The following is a 20,806-nucleotide window of genomic DNA, read 5'->3' on the forward strand; positions in this document are numbered from 1 at the left end:
GCCCGATCTAAAGGGTACAGCCACATCCATCCATCCATCCATCCATCCATCCAACGTTCAGGATGATGGCGCAGAGTTTTTCAAAGCACTGGGGTTTAGGGACCGGGAGAGCAAAATAAACTTTAAGCGGGTAGACTTAACTAAAAGGAGGTTATCTGATTGGTGGCTAAAGTCAAGGCACGAGTGAAAATTAAACTCTTCACTGCAAAGTACGAATCCTCAAACTCTTTTTTTTTAAGGAAAAAAAAAATATAGTTTTTGGTTCATTAGGGATTACGGCTTGGTGGCGCTAGCCACCGCCCGATCTAAAGGGTACAGCCATATCCATCCATCCAACGTTTTGCCGGCCTGTTATCAACGATGTAAGTTTGGATGTTTACTAAGTCGTATGCAATCAACACAAAACGACGCGATCACGTACTTGTGCAAGCCTTGCCTCGTCGCTGGTCAGAAAGGGGGTTTCGGAAAAATCACACTCCGCTACGTTGCGGTCGTCACCTCAGGGTTAATTAGCTTTAGCTGATGCTCAGCACTGACTTCTAAGCTACGCATTATGAATAGGAACGTGCTATGCCACACGAAGACCTTCCAAACACCATTGTGCGGCTTAAAAAAAGTAAAGCTTCCGGCCTCGCCCGTTCATATATTCAACGCCTCCTTGATATATTACGCGGACAAGCTAATACGCCATCGTTAAGGCAAAAGAACGCCGCTGCTTAAATATTGCCTATCGGCGCAAGTAAGGTTCGAACAAAAACAAAATTTTTCTGGTGCGTCCTGCAGAAAAAAGCGCCCGTGTTTTCTTTTCTTTTTTGGCGCTTCAGTGCAGCATGCATGTGTAATGCGGTGAAGCTGTGAGGGCACGCGCAACTTTATAATATGCGACCGAGCACCTCGACATGATGTTTTTCTCTTTTTTTTCCTACAACCCGCCCTTGTCCAACAAGCAGTCGTGCAAACTTGATGGCAAGTAAAAAAAAAAACATACCTGGCCACAAGTGCCACATAGCCGTCACATGAAATTGAAATAAAAGCAGGAGTGCAGACCATGCATAGAGATACACTGGAGGATGTTCTAAAGCATAGAGCATGCTCAGAATGAAACATAGAGAACTTTGATGCTAGTGTCTGTGGCAGCTGCAATGCACAACACTTCAGCTAGCATGGCAGGGATGGGTAGTACACGAATGTGTCTAATGTTCGTTCTTTTAGCTCTGTGTGGCCTGAATTTGCTTTGCCACAAGACAAAGTTTAGCAAAGGTTTAAAATCAATGCATAGCTATAAACACAGCCACAAGTGCATGGGAAGCCTGCAAACACGAAAACTAGGCAAATCTGTGAAGTACCCATCATTCCCATGGCAACTAAACGACTGCAGTGCCAGAGTTACCTTTAGGAAACTATGAGACCATAAAAGTCACCCAGGATCTTGCAATTACACCTTGTTTTATTTTTGCATCATTTAAAAACAACGCTTTGCTGGTGAAATGCCATTCGAAGTATTACAGGATCATTGCTTGCTTAGACCCCTCATGGAAATTGTTTTGCAAAGCCTTCACAGGCATGGTGGCAAATATATCGGTTAATGCCAGCAATGTCTATTTTCTGCGAAGCTCTGAAAGCTCTTGCACGAGATGTCTAAAATGCCTATACACCTCTTCAGCCTATGAACTTGGCGTTTCACTGCAATGTAATGTTAAATCAGAGGAAATAGTAAACCGCCTGTAAGACTTATAAGCTGTTGTAAAAAAAAAGCAATATATTTATTAATTTTGAAGAAGCATTCTGAACAAAATTACACCAACCGAGGCTGCCACAAGTGGCCTTTTTAAATACTTGCCAACATAAGCTGCTGGTCTAATGTGGAGGCCACGCATTTCAGTCAGCTGTACACATCGATGCTAAGTCTTTGTAATGCTATGAAAATATTCATAATAGCACCTATAGACACAGCATAATACACCCAGTTTATTATGTCTTTTGGCATTGAGGATAAAAGATAGCTTATTCCTTTGCATACATTTCTAATATTTTTGCAGTTATGAAGATTAGAAGCTTGACGACTGCTGGCATACTAGTTTATGTTTCTCAAAGAGATGTGGACATCTATAAATCCAGAAGCCCGAAATATAAATTTCGAAAAGTGCGAGGATATCCAAATGCAGAGCTGTGAAATGTTATGCTCACACCTCTTATTTAATCTCTATACGATGTTTCGATTCAGCAAGGCATTATACAAGTATCGATATTCATATGCCTCATGACTGGCATGTGTATTTGCAAAATTTTTTAACTGCCATTCAGAGTTGTTGCAAGTACTGTACTGAGCATGTGTTCCTCTCTCCCCCTAAAATATCCCTGGTGACAGCACTGTTGCCAGCACCATAAATGAAGCAATGCAGGCAGTGACTACAGTGCCAAATGCATGAAACACCTCGACATTGAGGTCTTGTCATACAAACTAGCTAATCTCAAACTTTGCGAATGATTGGGCTACGGCCCAAATGGTGCAAGGGTTTCTTGCGAGAAGAAAAAAAGTAATAAAAGTGAACTTCTCTGTTAGCCCTTTCAGATACCACCTACGAAGAACTGTATGTACTTGTGTGAAACTGACATTTCAAGGCACTCGATATTCTATTGCAACAAAAATAGCGGCGTAACACGAGGTGCATTCAAAAAGAAACCGAACTTGTGCTTTACTGTAGTCTTTGACTTTGTTTCTCGGCCACAAGTATGGCCAAACAAAAAATTTCATCTTGGAAGTGCCACCTGCTGCTTTAGTCCATATCACAACTATGCGACATCTGGTGGAGGTGGTTTCTTTTATGTTCTGGGCGCCCCCATCAAGCCATGAACCCAGCTCCAGTGCCAAAAAAGATACCCGACGCCGACCTTGAGCCTGTAATCTTCAACTTCTTCAAACATTAATGTTTTTTAGATTACTGCGTAATTTTCAATAAAATAACTAGTGGTAATGGCAATTCACTTCTCCAATCTTACCTCAACACTGTAGCAGCTTGGTGCAGCACATGGCAAATAGATTTAAACATGCGTAACTGTAAGCAAACGTGCATAAGAAGATATGCAGACATCTTGCTAACATACTAGGTAAATGTCCTACGCAATCGGGTCAACTCATATAAATAATTAGGTGTTATTATCTCATTGAACTTACCTCAGGCACCTCACACTGAATATGTTACTAATAATGCCGATTACAAGTTAGGCTACCTACATTGCACCTTCTCAAAACCCCGATATACACTAAAACTACTCCTATATGAAACATTATTACGTCCCAAACTTGAATATGCCTCTTCTGTGCGAGACCCTTGCGTCGACAACTTGATTCACTTGTTTGTACAGAATAACTCCATCCGCTTGAAACCTTCTTACTGTAATTGCATTGCTGGTTTAACTTCAATGAAATCCAGCCGAAGCCTTGCTTCTTTTGCACCCCCTTGGAAAATATCCTATTTGGCTTCATTTCACGAATTATTCTGTCATACCACCCCGCATGACCAACTAATCCTGAATCCTCAGTACATATTCCATTGCAGTGACCTCGTCATAAGGTTGGCATCGCATTATGCAACACCCAGTGTTTTCATCTTGTACATTGGTACATTGAAACCAACTACCTGAAGACATGTCACTATTAGCAATTGTTTTCCAATAAACTTTACTCAGTATTCTGTAATTATCCAAAATAGACTAACTAACATTCTGTATTTACAGGCTGAATTATGTATTGTGTTTGTTGTCCTTACACAGCTAACATTGTGTAATGATGAGTTTATTCTTTGTTTAGCAACTTTTCATGCTGCATTTTCCTTGTCTACTTTGTAACCAGTCCCGTCTATTAATACCGTAAGGATTTCGAGAGTAAATAAAATAAAAATAAATATGCAACTGTATGCTGCAAATTGAAGTTAGATAAAGAGATTAGAAAGTCAATATATTTTGATGTTTCTTAGCCCCTACATATATAAATAGAAAAATCAAGACGTGTACACAATTGTGTACATAGCGTGTCAAACGGTTGACATTCACCCAGCATTCCTTGCAAGCACTGAAAGCCGATGATTCAGTCCTTTTTATGTCAACTTAGTCGGACATCAGGGGTTAGCACTCCTTTAAAAAGTGGAGTTCGCTTGTTTGGGATTAAACAAAACCAACTTCATGCTTCAAAAACTAACATTTTTCAGGCAAAGTAACATGAAGTATCAACATTTTTAGGCTTGCTCTTGTAATTACTACAGTTCATTTATAATTTTAGTGAAGTAAAAGGTTAAACTATGTGACAGCTTTGTGTTAGTAACAACAACAAAGCATTCAGAAATACTACACAAAGGCAGTTGCTGTCCCTATCACAGTACATGTCTACAATGAGGAGAACGTTAGTATACCTTGTGTAGCACATGTGAGAAGAAGACTCGGCAGGTTTTCACACAACCAATGTTTTCTTTATTTTCTGTCCCCCTCGCGCCAGTATTGCTGCTGCATCGCACGTGATCACGCGCATCCCCTTCTTCCATCACGGCGCGATCCCCTTGCTGTTGGTGGCACTACAACCCAGTGGCATTCAAGCCCTTAGCACCGAGGTTCACACTGTTTTTGGTGGCCAGCCTGCAAGTAGGAAAGATACCAAAGTGTTTTTAAGTATCAAGTTCTGTGACCTGCTTTCAAGTCAATTTTTATTCTAGTTTCTCAGAACTTTGCAAGGAAATATGAGGAAATGGAAACAGTCAGCAATCCTAGATGTATCAGAACTATAGTACAAGTCAAAAAGAAGGCAGGAAATTGAACACACAGAGAAGCACACAAGCAGCACAATAAAGAGGACCCCAAGACATAATGCATACAACACCATGAGAAGTGCATTGTCGATGACACATTTTGATCACTAAGCTTACCAGATATATTTTCGGCAAGCAGCACACCTATAGGGTACTGCACATGGAGATGCATGTCAACTGTGGGCACACAGTATTGAGTTAACATGGCTCACATTTTTCTATGCTTCATGGGCATGTAGGACTATCTTGTGGGGGTGTGCGGCAATGGATGGTGGAGCTTGTGCGCTGAGAAGCAGCAAAGGTGGCCCAATAAGGAATGAAAGCACTATTTGCAAGAAAAAAAAAAAGAGAGTTCAATTATTTTGTATTAACGGCGTGTTGCTATTATGTCCTTATTGTACCAAACTCATGAAAATGAACATTGGTGATTTTATTATTTACAAGTAAGCAAATACACAAGTGAAATAAAAACTGTCTGTTTGCATCATTTTTCACACACCCCACAGGCATCGAGAGGCTAGACGAGACCATCTGAAGCTTCTGGTGGGTAGGGTACAATGACGATAAATCTATTCTAGCTTTATTTAGCGCTCATAAGTATGTAGGATGACTGCCAGTTGGGCGTGTTGGTAAATGTTCATGATGAAACAAGCGCAAACAAGTGCAGTGTCCTCTACGAGTCTGGGCTCATAAGTAATTTAGTCATTCAAATGCAAGCTCTGAAGGCCAGAATGCAAGGCAGCACCCCAAGTCAGTCTTTCACTTTCAAGTGACTATGATACTCCTCCACTGCTTTGCTGTTTTGTATCGCAATAAAAAGCATACGTCTGAAGTGTCCAACATTCCAACGGCTTCTCTGGCGAGTGTGTAGAAATCCTCAAAAAAAATTTTTTATTCTGCGTTCAGTCTTCTTCCATCGGAGTGATGAACGCCCGGAACGATGGCTGGTGGACGTGATCACAGTGGCGTGAAAGTCTAAAACTGAAACCGTGTGCAGTTTTTGCAAGGCCTTCACCAATCATACTACATACACCGTTCTGGTCGTATAAAGCATGGAAATTGTCAGATAATGTATTACCGAAGTTTCTCCAGCTTTGTTTAGTTAGCCTCAAAAACCACCACAGTTGAGGGGAAGAGTTTGTTCCAGCAACACTGGTATTCCAGCATTGTGAAACGAACTGTAGTGGTTTTACTCCTGCCAAGTGTGCATGCAACTAAAACAAACATGAAATGTCCTTCACAAAACAGCAGAATGTCCCCGCTGTCTTGCAGTTGTGTTTAGGTGTTCTGCGTTGCATATGGGATGAGAGCCAGCATGGGCAACATGATTAAGCGAAATGTGATGGCAAAATGTTCTCTAATGTTAGAACTTTGGTAAGTACTGTTGTGCACTTTAAGCAGAAACGCTCGCGCAACACTACTAGATGACACTGGACCCACGGGCATGGTTCGAAAATTTACTGAAATCAGTTGTGCTAATACTTGCCAAAGACTTTTTTTTTGTTGTTGTTGTTGAGAGTGGCACCAGACGCAGCACTCGCTTTTCTCTGCCGTAGGCAAGCACGTGACCGTCTCGCCGGCAGTGCCACGGTGCCTCTTTGAACGCGTGATAAAACAAGCAAAAGTACTCTCTTGGGCAGTCTAAAGTTGCCTCAAGGAAATGAAATGCAATTTCAAGTTAAACATGTTTGTTTTTAAGCAAAATCAGCCTACTTGCGAGCACTTCTGTGTGGATAAATAGAACCACATAGCTGCTGGGTGATGCCAGCAGTTGCTTTGTAGATTTTCAACATCAAAATTACTCCTTTTATATGGTACAAAAACATGCTCATTGGTGCTGATGAGATTAACAATCTTCTCATTTTCACCATAATAAGCAAAAAGTTCTGTGCAGTAGACAGTCCCTTTAAAAAAATTGTACCACAATATTACAGCTTCATTGCAATAGAAATACTGCAAATTGATTACATATAACGAGCTCTCCTCGCAGCAAATTCCGAATATGCATGAAACCTGACAAGACAGCTTGTATATGCTTGGTAATCTTCAGTTCTACCATTCAACATGATTGAAAAATATAGGCGTCCAACAGTTCGCCCTGTCAGAAAACATGCATGTGATTTTCGGCCACAACTTCTTCCACGCACCTGTCCAAAACAGCCAGAAGAAGCAAGAACTGCAAGGTTTAGTGATGGGCAAATAGTTATGTGAGGTTGAAAAAGTAGTAACTTGGTTGAATCATTTAAATGAAGCATTCTTATTATGATCCAATAACCTTAAAAATTTTACGAATAAGAATTAGGCTTGTACGAATATCACATGCGCTTGTGTAATTTCCTCGCCTCTTAGCAGTGTCCTTTTTTGCTCTTATACCAGGAATGTCTCTTTCTTGTAGATATTAGTGAACTGACTTCAGAGTCTACTCAGTCTAACTCGGATCGAGACGCTAGTCTCAGAATGAGTTAACATTTCTGTGAGTGTGCGTCTAAATGAGTCTGTCTCTGGAAAATTTTGGTGTTTCTGAGTCCGAGCGAGTCCAAAGTGCAAGATACATTTCCTGAGGGAATCTGAGTTCGATTTTTGTTTGCCAAGCTATGGTCATACCTACTCGTCTTCAGTATTACTATCTGCTTTACCTAGATCAGCGTTCATACTCGCGTCAATGCTCACATATTTCAAAGCCGTGTCTTTTATATACCATTTGAATATTTATTGATCAGTGGCATGAATTACATGGTGGAAGGCCTCGACCTTTCCCTAACCATTGACAACTAAAGGAAGTTGGTGATAACCTCTCCTTGGTTACATTTAATACAAAAAAAAAGCTGGTGATGAATATATATTGCGCTGTCATCTCTTTCAAGAAAAACGACCTTACTGGTTTACGAGCACTCGTAACTCGTATTCGAAGGCACCATATGAAAAGGTGCCAAGAAGAGCATCGATTACGTGAAATTTCGGTGTTAAAAAGCACTGGCATTGTGGTCGAAAAAGACAGTGAGTCCGAGCGAGTCCAGCTGAACAAATTTTTGTGATAGTGAGTACGGCTCCCAAAAATGTTTATTGAATCCGAGTCTGAGCAAGCTCCACAAGTTTTTCTGACTTACGCTACCTTGGGTTGAAGCAAAGTGGAAGCAAGTTTCTATTAAATGTATGATTTAAATATGACTACATTGCAAGTTGTACACAGTGAAATATTTGTGTTTAAAGGTTTCCTACTTGGCCCATATAACAAGCTTTTAAACTTAATAGGGCACTCCAACACTTCGAAAAGTGCACTGTTGTAGCCAAACACCGTCAGCAGCTAACACGAGAGATTATGGAGGCCAATGAAATGCAAATGCTGGGTGATTGATGTATCAGCATACCTTCGCTTGCTCTGACTAAAAAAGAAAGCGAGTTTCTGGCTTTGACACAATTGATTATGAACTTGTGCTGAGCTGTGGCGTTGTAACCATATAATGAGATGATGATTGTCTTGCTGTGATGCAGTACATTGCGCGGTGGTGTTCCGTCATGAGTATATATTTCCAGCATTTTCGTTAATGAAATTTCAGTTGAAGTCAGCGCTCTTTCTGTCCTTGTCTCTTTTTCTGTAGTTACGTCGTAACTACTCGTAGTCTTGCGCTGTACAAATATGTTGATTCCCTATCACTAACTAGCCCAAGCATCTGTCTTATCAAGTTACGAAATAAAAACACTGTATACCCAAAATTTCCAAAACAAAGAAAATTCAGAAAATTCATTGAGAATTGCGATGACCCAAGAACAGTACAACAAATTTATAAATGATGCGCATGATGGTTCTATTCAAATAGACAAAGAAAATTGGAAGCGAGGTGCCACCTCATTGCTAGTGCCGTGCGGTATAAAGCATTGCTTGATTTTTTTTTTTTTGTAGCACACATGAACTCAGTTTTCTCAATAAATTTTTGTTCTTATTGCGATAAGAGCCCACAAGTGTTTTAATATAGATGGATGTTATGATATGATCCCACTATAAATACAAATGTCCAATGAACTTCGCTGTTTAAAATTAACAGGGTTGCAGGCACTATAACCTAACTCAGTCTTGAAAGGTCGCTTCACGGCATTGCGAATATCCCCAAAGTGGTTGGTTTCACCGCACAGAGAACCTATGCGGCAGTGAAACCACGGTGAAGTATGTCTCACAGGCGCAGCCACTCAGTGATGTTCCGTGCAGGAAAATTTTGTTTTATCGGAGAATATTCGCCTGTCATTTTGAGCCAAAAGAAATCTTCGCAATATTGCAGGGTATTTCAGGAATGGTTAAATTCTCATTTGACGACCGATAATTAGCGGTCACAGTGCGCCTTCATCTGCTGTTATCGGTTCTGGTGCATGCACCACGCTAGCAGAACCCTTGAGATTTGATATACGCGGAGCGATTTCTAGTTCATTATTGGTGTTAGACTTGAAGCCCGCAATGTGCAGTGTACTCTCACTATATGAATGAATATGCCATGGCTTTGTTGTGCGGCAGCGGGTGTGCTAGTCATGATTTCAAAAGTGGCCAGTACGTCATACACGTGTAATTATAGTGTTTGCGTAGATGAGGGCGGAAATGAGTACTGTTATGCAGGGAAATATGCTCAAACTTTCGTCAATGTTAACAGGAAAAAATTCCCGAAATAGGGAATTTTCATGTCTATGACCGTGAATTCTTCAGCGTAGAACGAAACATCACTGGCCACAGTGTACATGCTGAATCGGCGGTGACGTCAGACCACTGGGGCGTGTCCACGTGGTGTCCACGAAGGCGATCGCTCCACGAAGTTCGTCCTACCACTGTGGTTGTGACCGTCAAGTTTGTACGAATGCCGATCGCGTTGTTGCACAATATCGAGTCACAATGGAGGAGATGCGTCAGCCACTTGAGGTCGTAAGAGATGACCAGCAGTCTACTGAACACGAGTCCGTGTTCCGAGCGAACTTGGTCGACGAAGACGCCGTCAATGAATGGATGGAAGCGTACAGCGTACGGACCAACACTTCTTGGATTGTCTGGCGCGTCCAGAGTGCTGGGGAAAGGTGGGTTTGCCTTGTCGATGCCATTTACTGCACTACAGCCGTTTGAGCGATCATTTACACAGGGCTTACAGCTGAAATCATAGTTTCGAAATTCCGCGCCGTGCTACAAGGCGATTTTATTGGTGTCATGGCGGCAGCTCCATTTGCGGTGATGAGGTTGCTGCGGCAATTGCGCTGAGATGTGAAAACTGCTACATACTGAAACATTTCGACAGAAGAGGCACAATTAACGCTGAGCGTGCGCCAAGACGTTTTCACGGTCTTTCGGCGAAAAAAAAAAAAGTGGTAGGCGATCGAAACACGAGTGCTCGACCATTTTTCACCATGGCGAAAAAACACGCTCTGTCCCGTGTCCTCTACGCGCCTACTTGCGCATCATATTGAATTGTGTGCCAATCGGTAGTCTAGGCTCCTCAGGGCATGTGAGCCAAACATAGCGCAGCACGTGAAACAGAATTTACAATTCTTAAACACCTTTAAATCGTTCGCTCTTCTCTCCCCCCAATGATGCCGTCAACCTAACCGTGCCATAAACTCAAAGTGGACGGCCACTGGCTGATTTGACACCCCGTGATGGGCAATGTTACCGCGGCCGTCACAAAATGCGGCGATGTTCGCTCGCTCGCGCTGCAAGTAGCTTAGCATTCCCAGAAAAAAAAAAAAAGGCGATGCGCGCTGGCGAACAGGTGTGCCTAATCTTGCCTTTTTTTTTATACATGCTTGTGTAGCTTTCAGCCCGCTCGCTAGTACAGAAATCACTTAAAAACGCGACCAACCCCATTAACTCTGGCCATACTTGACGCTGAAAATTGTTGCGGCAGTCGATTCGTACGAAAATGAACTCCTTTAAATAGCCATTAGATGACTACTTGAAAAATGTAGCAGGGTCTCTAAGTTACTGCTGTAAATTTTAGTGCTCATTGAACAACACAGATAAGAGCTGCATAGTCCTAAAATCTCTCCAGGCCAATAACATCTAGGTGGGAATACCAACAGTGTAGTAGACACGCCACTTGGCAGCCTAGCGTCCTTCCTGTCCCTGTCTTTTTTTGCCTTGGTTGCTTCTGCATTCTGTTGATGCAGCTGGGGTTCAACCCACCAAGACTATATAACAACTTGCCCAACAAGCCATCTTAACTCAATAACTGAATACTCAACAGAGATTATTTGCTTGAGCTAATGATAATAAAGAGGCAGTTGACAAAAGCCACCTAGCTCTTGCTTGAGCTCACAATATTCATGTATAACCACCATCTGTTCGGAAACTTTGCCTGCTGCAACCGGTCTTGCACTACTGCAATGACATGTGCACACTGCAGCATCCTGAATGTGGCAACTTCAGCACCGAAGCATGTGCCCTACCATAAAACTTTGCTTGGTGCATATAGATTGCAACATGATGTGTTATTTCACCTAGCAGGCTCTGCAAAAGCTACAAGTATTGGCCTAACCAGCGATGCTGAAAAGGGTGGTAGCTGAACTTGCCATGTGTTGTAGCAGGCTCTTGGTATAAATACCCAACTTGATGTTAATGTCACGTTCATATAGTGCCCATCTCTATGCAATTCTGCCACAAATTTTAGATGCCTCTTTTTTTTTTTTTCTGGCTCGGGAGGGGAAGAGGGGACCGTCGCAAACAATACCAACTACAACTTATTTAACACATTGCCAATTCAGGCAAAAAAATATTCACTAAGTTGTGGAGTCCAAAATGTGTCATAATTGGTGAAGTTAAAGGTTATTGTCAGTATTGAATAATTCTTTGTTGCTTTCAGTCAACAGTCTGTACGGACAGAGTCCTTTCCTGGCGTTCCCCAGTGAGATGTGCGACAACCACTCATATGGTGCTCATACAATCGTACGGTGCCATGCCATTGCACAGAATACATTGCACAGAATACAACATACGAGCAGCCAGCTGCAAATGTGATAAAAGCATAGCTATTATAGCAGTGCAACTGTGAAAAGAGTTTTGTACTTCTAGTTATTCTTACTTAGATAATTATATTTTACAAAGCAGTGCATTATGAAAGAGCTTATCCCCATTTGCACCCATGTGTGTCATGCAGGATGGCTTTTCACAAAATTTGGCGCTGCCAGCATCACACAAAGAACAAGAAGAGTGGCAATGCCAAGTGCATGGCCAAAGTTGATGTAAAAATAAAGCTTGCCACATTTGACACCAAACGCAGGGACAAGTATCTGCAGAGAGAGGTGCCTCTTTCTGCAGTGATACGAATCGACGACAGGCACCGCCACAGCACCGACTCAGCGGATGCTCTGCGGCTTTTTCGCGGCACCAGGTCAACAAGGCAAACATTCCTGTGTTACTTCAGCGAAGGCGTGACCCCTAGTGAAGCAAGGAGACTGCATGAGAGCAAGCTCTCTATGGAAGATGATGGCCCTGCAAAGCTGGCCAATGCGGCTTTAAATCCGCCTCAAAGAATGGTCTACCACTGGCACAGCCTTTGGAGGGAGGCTTGTTTTGGTGGTACTTACATCGACCCAGTGCTGAAACTGGAGGAAAAGGCTTCTTTGTATGCAGCTCAAGGTATGTCTAAACTTGTGGGAGAATCTGTCCTCTACGTAAAACAGTATTCATAAGCACTCATTTTCAACGTGTGAATGGTGAAGTTGTAGCTATGACAAATTACAGACACATTCAGCACAAAGCCTCATCTACTTGTGATTCATGCCAGTGGCTTGGTTGTACACTGCACCTGCCAGTCAGAGCATACATTTACCATTATTTTCTTGGGAAGTAAGAAATGATGTATTTACTTTGAAACCCACAACTTTTTGATGAATTTATGTTCCTGTGAAATCAGAAACATCAAATACTTGGAGTAACCTTGAGTATGGCAAACTTAAAGCCCAAGAGGTGCACAGGTGGTCGGAGTTTCAAGTGGCAAAACCAGAAAACCAGATCAGATTGATAGAAAAACCAAAATGATGAAAAAGAAAGGGGGGAAGAAGAACATATACATGACCAGATAAAAGAAATAACAAAAACGTTATTTATTTTCTTTGAAAGTGACACTGACTTATTTTTAAAAGGTTTTTGGTTCAAGGCATAAGTTGGCAATCTAGACCAACTGACACGTTGCATCAGCATCAATTCACAGGGAACCAGCATTATTGAAGCTCGCGAGTCAGCCCATGGAAACAAATTGTGAAATATAAAACATGAAAAAAAGAGATGAGATGCCTCATACTGGCCGGCCTATGTTTCAATGTAAGTATTTATCTTTGTCAAAGGCATTTTGTCCTTCTTGGCTGTTACTTGAAAGGATTAGTTGTAAATGTCATTAAAGGAAGTGTTGAAATTTCGGAAAGCATGACAGCAGCAGCAACCAGAGCTGTACAGTGTGTCAGCCACACAGGTCAATCTAGAGAGGCCATTTAAACTTGGGAGAAAACAAAAAAAGAAAAGAAGCGTAAAGCGCAAGAACGGGACAAAGGAAGGCGATACAAAAATGGGCGCTGACTGCCGACTGAAATTTTAATCAACCAAATCAAGGATACACGGATACAAAAAAAAAATGGTTAGATTACAAATCTTCAGTCATGTGCGTCGCATCAAATTGATTTTTTTTTTTTCAAACAGATTAAGTAGCGGAGCGCTCACACATCTATGGCCCCTTTGGTGGATGGCAAAAGCCTCAAATATCTCCTGTGCAAGCCTTTGACAACAGCATTTTAGGACTGTAACATCCGACAGACGAAGGCATGCTGCAGCCATGCCTAGCACAATGTGTGGCTAAATTACTACAAACACCAATCTTTACATGAATTGACACGTTTGCAAGGCCTATAACTGATGCACCGCCCAGTCTGTACCACAGACACACAGCCGCACGAACACTGAATTATGACATATATTGATCACTGGATGAACGGCTTGATATGTTTTTTTGAACAGCTTGCTCTGCTTCCTTCCTGTTCGTTCGCATGGCAGCACATTCCGCCTAGCTTGGTGGCACCGATTGCTCTCACTGTTCAGGAAGATGGTCAGGTATCTTAAACCTATCTTATCCTGGTCCTGGCGCCATACCATTGAAGACTGAGAAGTAGAGCCGAAACAGAGAACACCTTATTTGACAGATGCGAAACTAACAAAAAAAAATTCAGCAGATCCCATATACTTTGGGACTTCACATTATGTGAAGCATGCGGAGGGAAGGTGGCCGTGTTGTAATTTTTTTTTATTCAGCGACATGTTATGAAATGATGCTAAATATTTGTACAAATGTTACAGGAACAGATGCATATTGAACAGTTGCAGATGTTTCTATAACCAGTTGTTTGCACTTGCACAATGGTGCCATCAGTAACATGAGTATTAGCAACACCAGAAGTGATAAGCTGATATGAAGGGTTTGTGCTTGCAAGGATGGTAGCCCTGGACACTGGTACATAAATCCACTTCTGCGCATGGCACCTAACTACAATGCACGTTTACACAACATAAAGGTTGTAGTATAGGAGTAAATATGTAATCTTTATGAGATTGCATAGCCAGCACTGCAACCACATTTGACGTTTTACGGACATTACGGTCTATTTGAAAAATAGTTCCGAGATCTAGCATGGCTCTGTAATAGAATTCTTGATTGCCTCGCATTATGCTTGGGTTCGACTCCTGCTGGCACCCTGATAGATTAATATGTGGAGTTTAACGTCCCAAAACCACCATATGATTATGAGAGACGCTGTAGTGGAGGGCTTCGCAAATTCCAACCACCTGGGGTTCTTTAACGTGCACCCTAATCTGAGCACACGAGCCTACAACATTTTTGCCTGCATCGAAAATGCAGCCGCCGCAGCCAGAATTTGATTCCGCGACGTGCAAGTCAGCAGCCGAGTACCTTAGCCACTAGACCACCGCGGCGGGGCCCTGCTCGCACCCTGACATTTTTCTTTGTGTTTGTCGAGTAAACGCAGCCGCTGTCAGTTTTGTCTTTAAGAGGCCCTGCAACACTTTTTGAGCATGGCCAGAAAATGTTGCCATTTGGTAGAAGAGGCTCCCGAGAACACACAGGCCAAATATTATAGTGCAGCACGCGGCTTGGAATTTGCAATAAATAAATGACCAAAGTCAACTAAAAATTGCTTTCTCTCGTTTCAACAAATGACGGAGGAAGCTGAAAAATCATTCAAAGGCCATCTATGAGCCATTCGCTGATTTTAACATGGCGCGTTCGGTCCTTACAGGGATCGCCGTGAGAGGCCGCAACTTGTCCCCACGCACGCTCGCGATCACACAGAAAAGACCATGTATTCAAAGCGAAAAAAAAAAAAAAAAACAAAGAGAAAGTTTTTAATGACAAAAGGCACGTGTGACAAAAGGCTTAGCTCCCAGGGCTTTCGCCGGGATGAGAGCAGAGCGAATGCGATTGCAGCATGACAAATCTTTGCGAGTCCGCTCATACTGGACGTATTCTTAAAATTTTTGCAGCGTTGAATTCGTGAGGCAATAAGCTCTTTTAGTGAATCCATTCCATGGTTACTTAAAAAGGTGTTTCAGAGTCCCTTTAACGTTCATGCGTTACAATGGCCCATGTGTGTTCTCGTCGTTTTTGGGTAGATACCAAGTGTCAAACAGCTATGGCAAGGTATGTGCCACTGTTTAACTGTTTAACAAGAAGCGTTTAACAATGCATATAATGTTATTTGTGTTCTGACCAGCATGTCATAATCATCAAACCCTCTCGTATTAATTTAGGTTCCCACCAAGTTAAGGAGATTATCACGAGAGCACCCAGACGTAAGCGGCTAGATAGATAGATAGAGATAGACAGACAGATAGACGCCACCACCGCAACCAGGATTCGATCCCGCACCCTGTGGGACAGCAGCCGAGTACCTTAGCCACTAGACCACCGCGGCAGGGCTTAGATAGATAGATAAATATACAGGTAGATAGATACCGAAAGTGCATGCAGTACGCAGAGAAATGCTCCGCATTCATAAGGGAATGCGGGCACCTGCACCGGTCTATGCTCTCTTGGTTTTGCTCATCTTCCCTGCTCTATCTGATACTAATATGTAACAATGCTCGCTGATGTAGCCTCTTTCCCTTTGTCATTATTTGCTGTGTAGCTGACAGTGTGCTCGCGGAGAATCAACAAATGAAGTACAAAAAGATTGAAGTAAACCTGAACTCCACTCGTACTTCAAGGAGTCAAAATATTTTTGCTGCAATTGATTTGTGAGGCAACAAACTCCGACAATGAGGTAAACTTACTTTGCAGGAACACTTTGCACTGTACAGAGAGCAAAATGGCCATTAAAAGTAATGCGCCTGAAGATTGTTCTTAAAAGACCACCTGCCATTCCACATAACTTTCCAGGCACTCACATAAGTGTGACTCGTGGTGGCAGCAGTGCCTCCTGGGCAGTGGTCGTGGTTGCCCCCATCATGCGACGAGCTCATAACCTCGAGCTGGCAAGGGAGATCGTCTTTGTTGATTCGACTGCCTCATGCGACACCACCAAATGCACAGTAACAGTGGTGCTGACTGCGACCAAGGCTGGTGCTGTACCACTCGCAGTACTAATTCACAAGGAGCAGAGCACCGATGGCTACCTGGCTGCTTTCAAGCTCCTCAAGGAAGCCCATCCTCTCTGCTTTGGAGGCCAACCAGTAAGTAAGGAAGAAGGCACAAAATTGTAAATTTTGTGCACAGTGAATTGCTATATATTAATGCCATCCCAATTCTCTACAATAGCATTGTTAACACAAATTTACTAGAGCAACTAGTAAAGAAAATGTAGAGGCCAGCGCTCAATGCGTGGCTTGAATATAATTCAGTATCTCAACTACAGGTTTACCCGCCCACTTTAATCCAAGTGCCAGCTTAAATAATCTGCTTGTCATTGAAATAATCTGAGCGCCGAGCTATTTAATCCATGTGCCAAACGTTTAATCCAAGCGCCAACTCAATGAGGCCGCATGTCAGTGAGTTTAATCCAATTGCCAATGACTAATTAAAGTGCCAGTCATTTTAATCCACGCGCTAGAAACACTAGTTTGCCGCTTTATACAGTATAAATGTGAAAATAACGTAAACATGAAGTCACAGGAAGAACTTTTCCTTCACCTATACATGCTTGCGCTTATGAAATGAAGTGCGCATTGCTATTTCCTCCTAACATTTTGGTGTCATAGCTTCAAAATAAAAAAAGAACAGTGTGTGTTAATTGCATTTATGGGTACTAAGAGTATTTGCTCATAGAGTCAGTGTATGGTTCGTCGCTACTGCATTATTCTGGCTAACCATGTACACCATCCCATATGCATAGATTCGTGTCGTCTGTTAGGCAGACGTCTTTCGGCTACTTATTCGCTGAGGCATTCGCAGTCGTCTGCTCAGCCCGGTGATAACGGTGATAGACAGATGGTCACCAGGGCCTTTGTCAAGCCCTTCTCGAGGCTTTTAGCCTTGGCGACCCTCCAGTTTTTGTCTGGTAAATAAATAAAGTTTGATTTGATTTGATACTCATTCGTTCTTGAAATCAGAAACAACCATTTAAAACTCAAGTTGCATTTGTTTCGGTTCACTTGGAATTAAGTTTTTTATAAAAGCATCAAAAGAGAAACTCCTGTTTTCATATAAAAAGACAACGCTAGTATTCCTGAAGCGTGTTTGCTTGAAACACGCATTCATCGAATACCGGTACACATAATTTTGTTTGAATAAAAGATAACTAATATGAATATAAAATATGACTTCTGTTTTCCACATCAGGGTCACGAGTTTGCGTCTTATGTGCCCTGCAGGACGAAAGCCTCTTAAATGATTTCTAATTTGCTTTGCCCTAATTTATTGAGCATGTACCTGTTTCTGACTCATCACTGCCCACAGTCAAGTTCTTCATATCTTGTTATGCATCCCGGCACTCCAATAACAATATTATGTCTGCCGCATTACATTACCTGGCCCAGACATGTAATGCTATACAAATCTAATTATGAGCTTTGTTGACGAACACAAAATATCCTTGCTTTTTTCTTTCATTGCTATTAAAATGACTCCACCCGGGCCAAGCACTCATCTACAAACTTGTACATAGCACAGTATAAGCACTGCAAATATGGCTCAAGCGAACCACGGAATTTTTGTTTCCTTGAATACTAGCGGCGAATACTAATAATAATGATTTATTCTACTTTCCGACTATAGTATTTTATATTGTAGAAACTGCATTTCAAACGCATTGCCATTTTTACGCCCCGTATTGTGCTTTTTGTGCATGGATTGAACTGACTGGCACCTGAATTCAAGCCATTGGCGATTGGATTAAACATGGTGGCACTTGGATTAAAATCACTGGCACGCGGCCTGAGTGAGTTGGCACTTGGATTAAATATGTTGGGGCTTGGATTAAATGTTTGGCACATGGATTAAAGAGGTTGGCGCTCAGATTATTTCAATGGCGTGCAGATTATCTAAGCTGCCATTTGGATCAAATTGAGCGGGAAAACCTGTAGTTTTCTATAGAACTTCTGTAACTACTTTTGAAGACATTTCTGAATTCGCATAGTGTAAGTAATGACACAATAGCAAATAGCTCCATTAAGCTGGACCAAAAAAAAAAAAAAGTTGTACCAGGACCGAAATTATTTGTGACAAAAACAAAAGTAAACAATACTGCACAGACTAAGCCACAGGAGAGGGCCTTTGTGGTTCTTGTGGGCATTTATAGAAATCACCTACATGCTCTCATCATCATCACACATATGGCTATGAATTCTAATCTTTCTTATGTGACACCATCATTGTGGGTGAAGTGTGCCTGTTCTGTGCATTTCACTCAGGCTAGATAAGCGTTTCTCAAGCTAAAACATGTGCCCACACCATAGGTCGACATAGCTTGTGGAACTCTCTCAGGCTCATTCATGAAATATATCAGTCTGTTCAATTTGCCTGCACCACGTGAACCAGTTCACGATGTTCTGCGTCTTGCCATTCGTTTCAGCGGTGCAGCATTGACAACCTCTGAACCCTGCCATTCATTTCTAAAGGTGCAGAAGAGGTACAGCGCTGGTTCACGATTTTCCCGCCCCTCCCACACTGACAGTGCCGGCTTGGTGCAGCCGCGCGTGCAGCTGAGCAGACGACGCAATACTTTGGTGTAGGCACCGTACCTGCCTCCACTAACACGATGTGTTTTTTGCTAAGAAGTTTGTGCCTCATAAACTGTATGCATAATCATTTGGCCATCGGTCAGTGTTACCTTAACAGTGTTAACTAAGTGAACAGAAATAAGGCCTGCATCAGCACATCGTCATTCGTTTTGGGTGTTGCACTGTGCCTGCACCACTGAACTTGCGCTTATCAATTTCTGAACTTTGCATGCACAGCCGTGAACCAGTTTCAATTGGTGCAGGTAAATCAAATGCACCTTGTATATTGAACTTTCCACTCATTGTACTCAGACTCACAAAATTTTTTCTGAGCTGAACTCACCCGAACTCTCATTCACACATATTTATTTATTTAACAATACTGTAGGCCTTTGTACAGGCCCATACAGGTTCTTAAGCCGGACTCACTCAGACTCAAATGCACCAAAACATTACTCAACCACACACACTCAGCCTCAGACTCACGGCTGGACCTGAGTGTGAGTACTACTGAGTCAACTCATGAGTTCATCAGAATGGAATTAGCTTCTTTGATTGTGGTGTCAATGCTCCTTAACACCAATATCTGATGTAATCGGTGCTCTTCTTGGTGCCGCTTCACACAGCATCTTCGAAAACGAGTTCCGAGTGCTTCCAAACCAGTAAAGTCATTTTTCTTGGAGGAGATGTTAAAATATAATAGTCGAGAAATTCCCTGGAAGACTTAGTTTGGGACTGCCAAGGCGCCCCCTTGTATAATTCAAACGTCTAATTAATAAATATTGAAACGGTGTATGAAAAACACTGCTTTGGAATACCTATGAATAGATGTGAGTATAAATGTGAATCTAGGTAAGGCTGAGTAATGCTGAAAATGTCTAGGTGGAACCTCAAGTCGGCAAAAGAAAGTGGAACTCACTCAAGAAATATCTTTTGCGCTTTAGACACACTCGGACTCAGACTCTCCAAAATTTTGCTTAGCCGAACCCGCTGGGACTCACACTCACTAAAATTTTCTTCAAACAAACTCTCTCGGACTTCAACTCACAAAAATAGTGCTTATTCAGACTCAGACTCATAATGTGAGTCTGAGTGAGTCTGTGTGAGTTGGCCAATGAGTGAGTTCGTGGACCTATTGCCCGAACTCTCTCCTCTTTTTAAAATACTGGTAACAGATGCGAACTTACACTTGTCTTTAACCTTGAAACTTACCATAAATGTTACTGCTCTCTATAGTTTATTAAAAAGCAAATAGCGAACTCAAATTCAATAGAAAATTATTAGCCAAGGCTATTTATATTTTTAGATTCACCCACGAAAATTGTTCTCACAACATCCACGACTTTTCTATGCCTTTATAACTATGGACAGCTTTCAACTTTATCGCATTGTCTGCCAGGCCCCACAGGTACTCATGAGTGACAATTCGAGTGCTGAGAAGGCTGCCCTGCAGCAGACATGGCCGTCAGCAAGGCAGCTTTTGTGCCATTTTCATGTGGCACAAGCGGAGTGGCGCTGCCTGACGACATCACACAACTCTGTCGACAAAGACCAGAGGAAACGATTCATGTCTGCCTTCCAACTGGCAAGTTTTTTTGCAATCTCGTTGTAACTCTAGCTCTAAGATACGAGGTGCATTCGTTGCATCTGCACTTAATGAACAAATTCACAATGATCTGCTATTCTGGCATTCGTTTCGTGCTTCCAACATGATGGCGCGGCGCTGGCATTGCAGCATAGGTGTATAAAAGGCACAGCTGTCATGCAAGGCTAGTTCATGAATTACCTTCACTTCCTCGTGATATAATTTGGAGTGTATGCCGCA

General features: G+C 42.2%; 1 protein-coding gene and 1 long non-coding RNA gene across 3 annotated transcripts; both read left to right on the plus strand.

Moving 5' to 3' along the window:
- Positions 1 to 56: 56 nt before the first annotated feature.
- LOC142784066 (uncharacterized) lies at positions 57 to 3,907 on the plus strand. The gene is made up of 2 exons (XR_012888590.1): positions 57 to 362; positions 2,564 to 3,907. It is a non-coding gene; the product is annotated as an uncharacterized LOC142784066 (long non-coding RNA).
- A 6,979-nt stretch (positions 3,908 to 10,886) lies between these two features.
- Positions 10,887 to 20,802, plus strand: LOC119166657 (uncharacterized). 2 transcript variants are annotated; one of them, XM_075882733.1, is made up of 3 exons: positions 10,887 to 12,402; positions 16,205 to 16,497; positions 20,381 to 20,802. In XM_075882733.1, the coding sequence occupies exons 1-3, from the start codon at positions 11,922 to 11,924 to the stop codon at positions 20,591 to 20,593; spliced, it is 987 nt and encodes a 328-aa protein (XP_075738848.1). In that variant the 5' UTR covers positions 10,887 to 11,921; the 3' UTR covers positions 20,594 to 20,802. The 2 variants fall into 2 exon arrangements, with proteins under 2 accessions (XP_075738848.1, XP_075738849.1); XM_075882734.1 differs by lacking the exon at positions 20,381 to 20,802 and adding an exon at positions 18,834 to 18,970.
- The last annotated feature ends 4 nt before the right edge of the window (positions 20,803 to 20,806 follow it).

The sequence above is a fragment of the Rhipicephalus microplus genome, unplaced genomic scaffold (genome assembly GCF_043290135.1).
Source record: "Rhipicephalus microplus isolate Deutch F79 unplaced genomic scaffold, USDA_Rmic scaffold_13, whole genome shotgun sequence".
In the NCBI taxonomy this organism is placed as follows: Eukaryota; Metazoa; Arthropoda; class Arachnida; order Ixodida; family Ixodidae; genus Rhipicephalus; species Rhipicephalus microplus.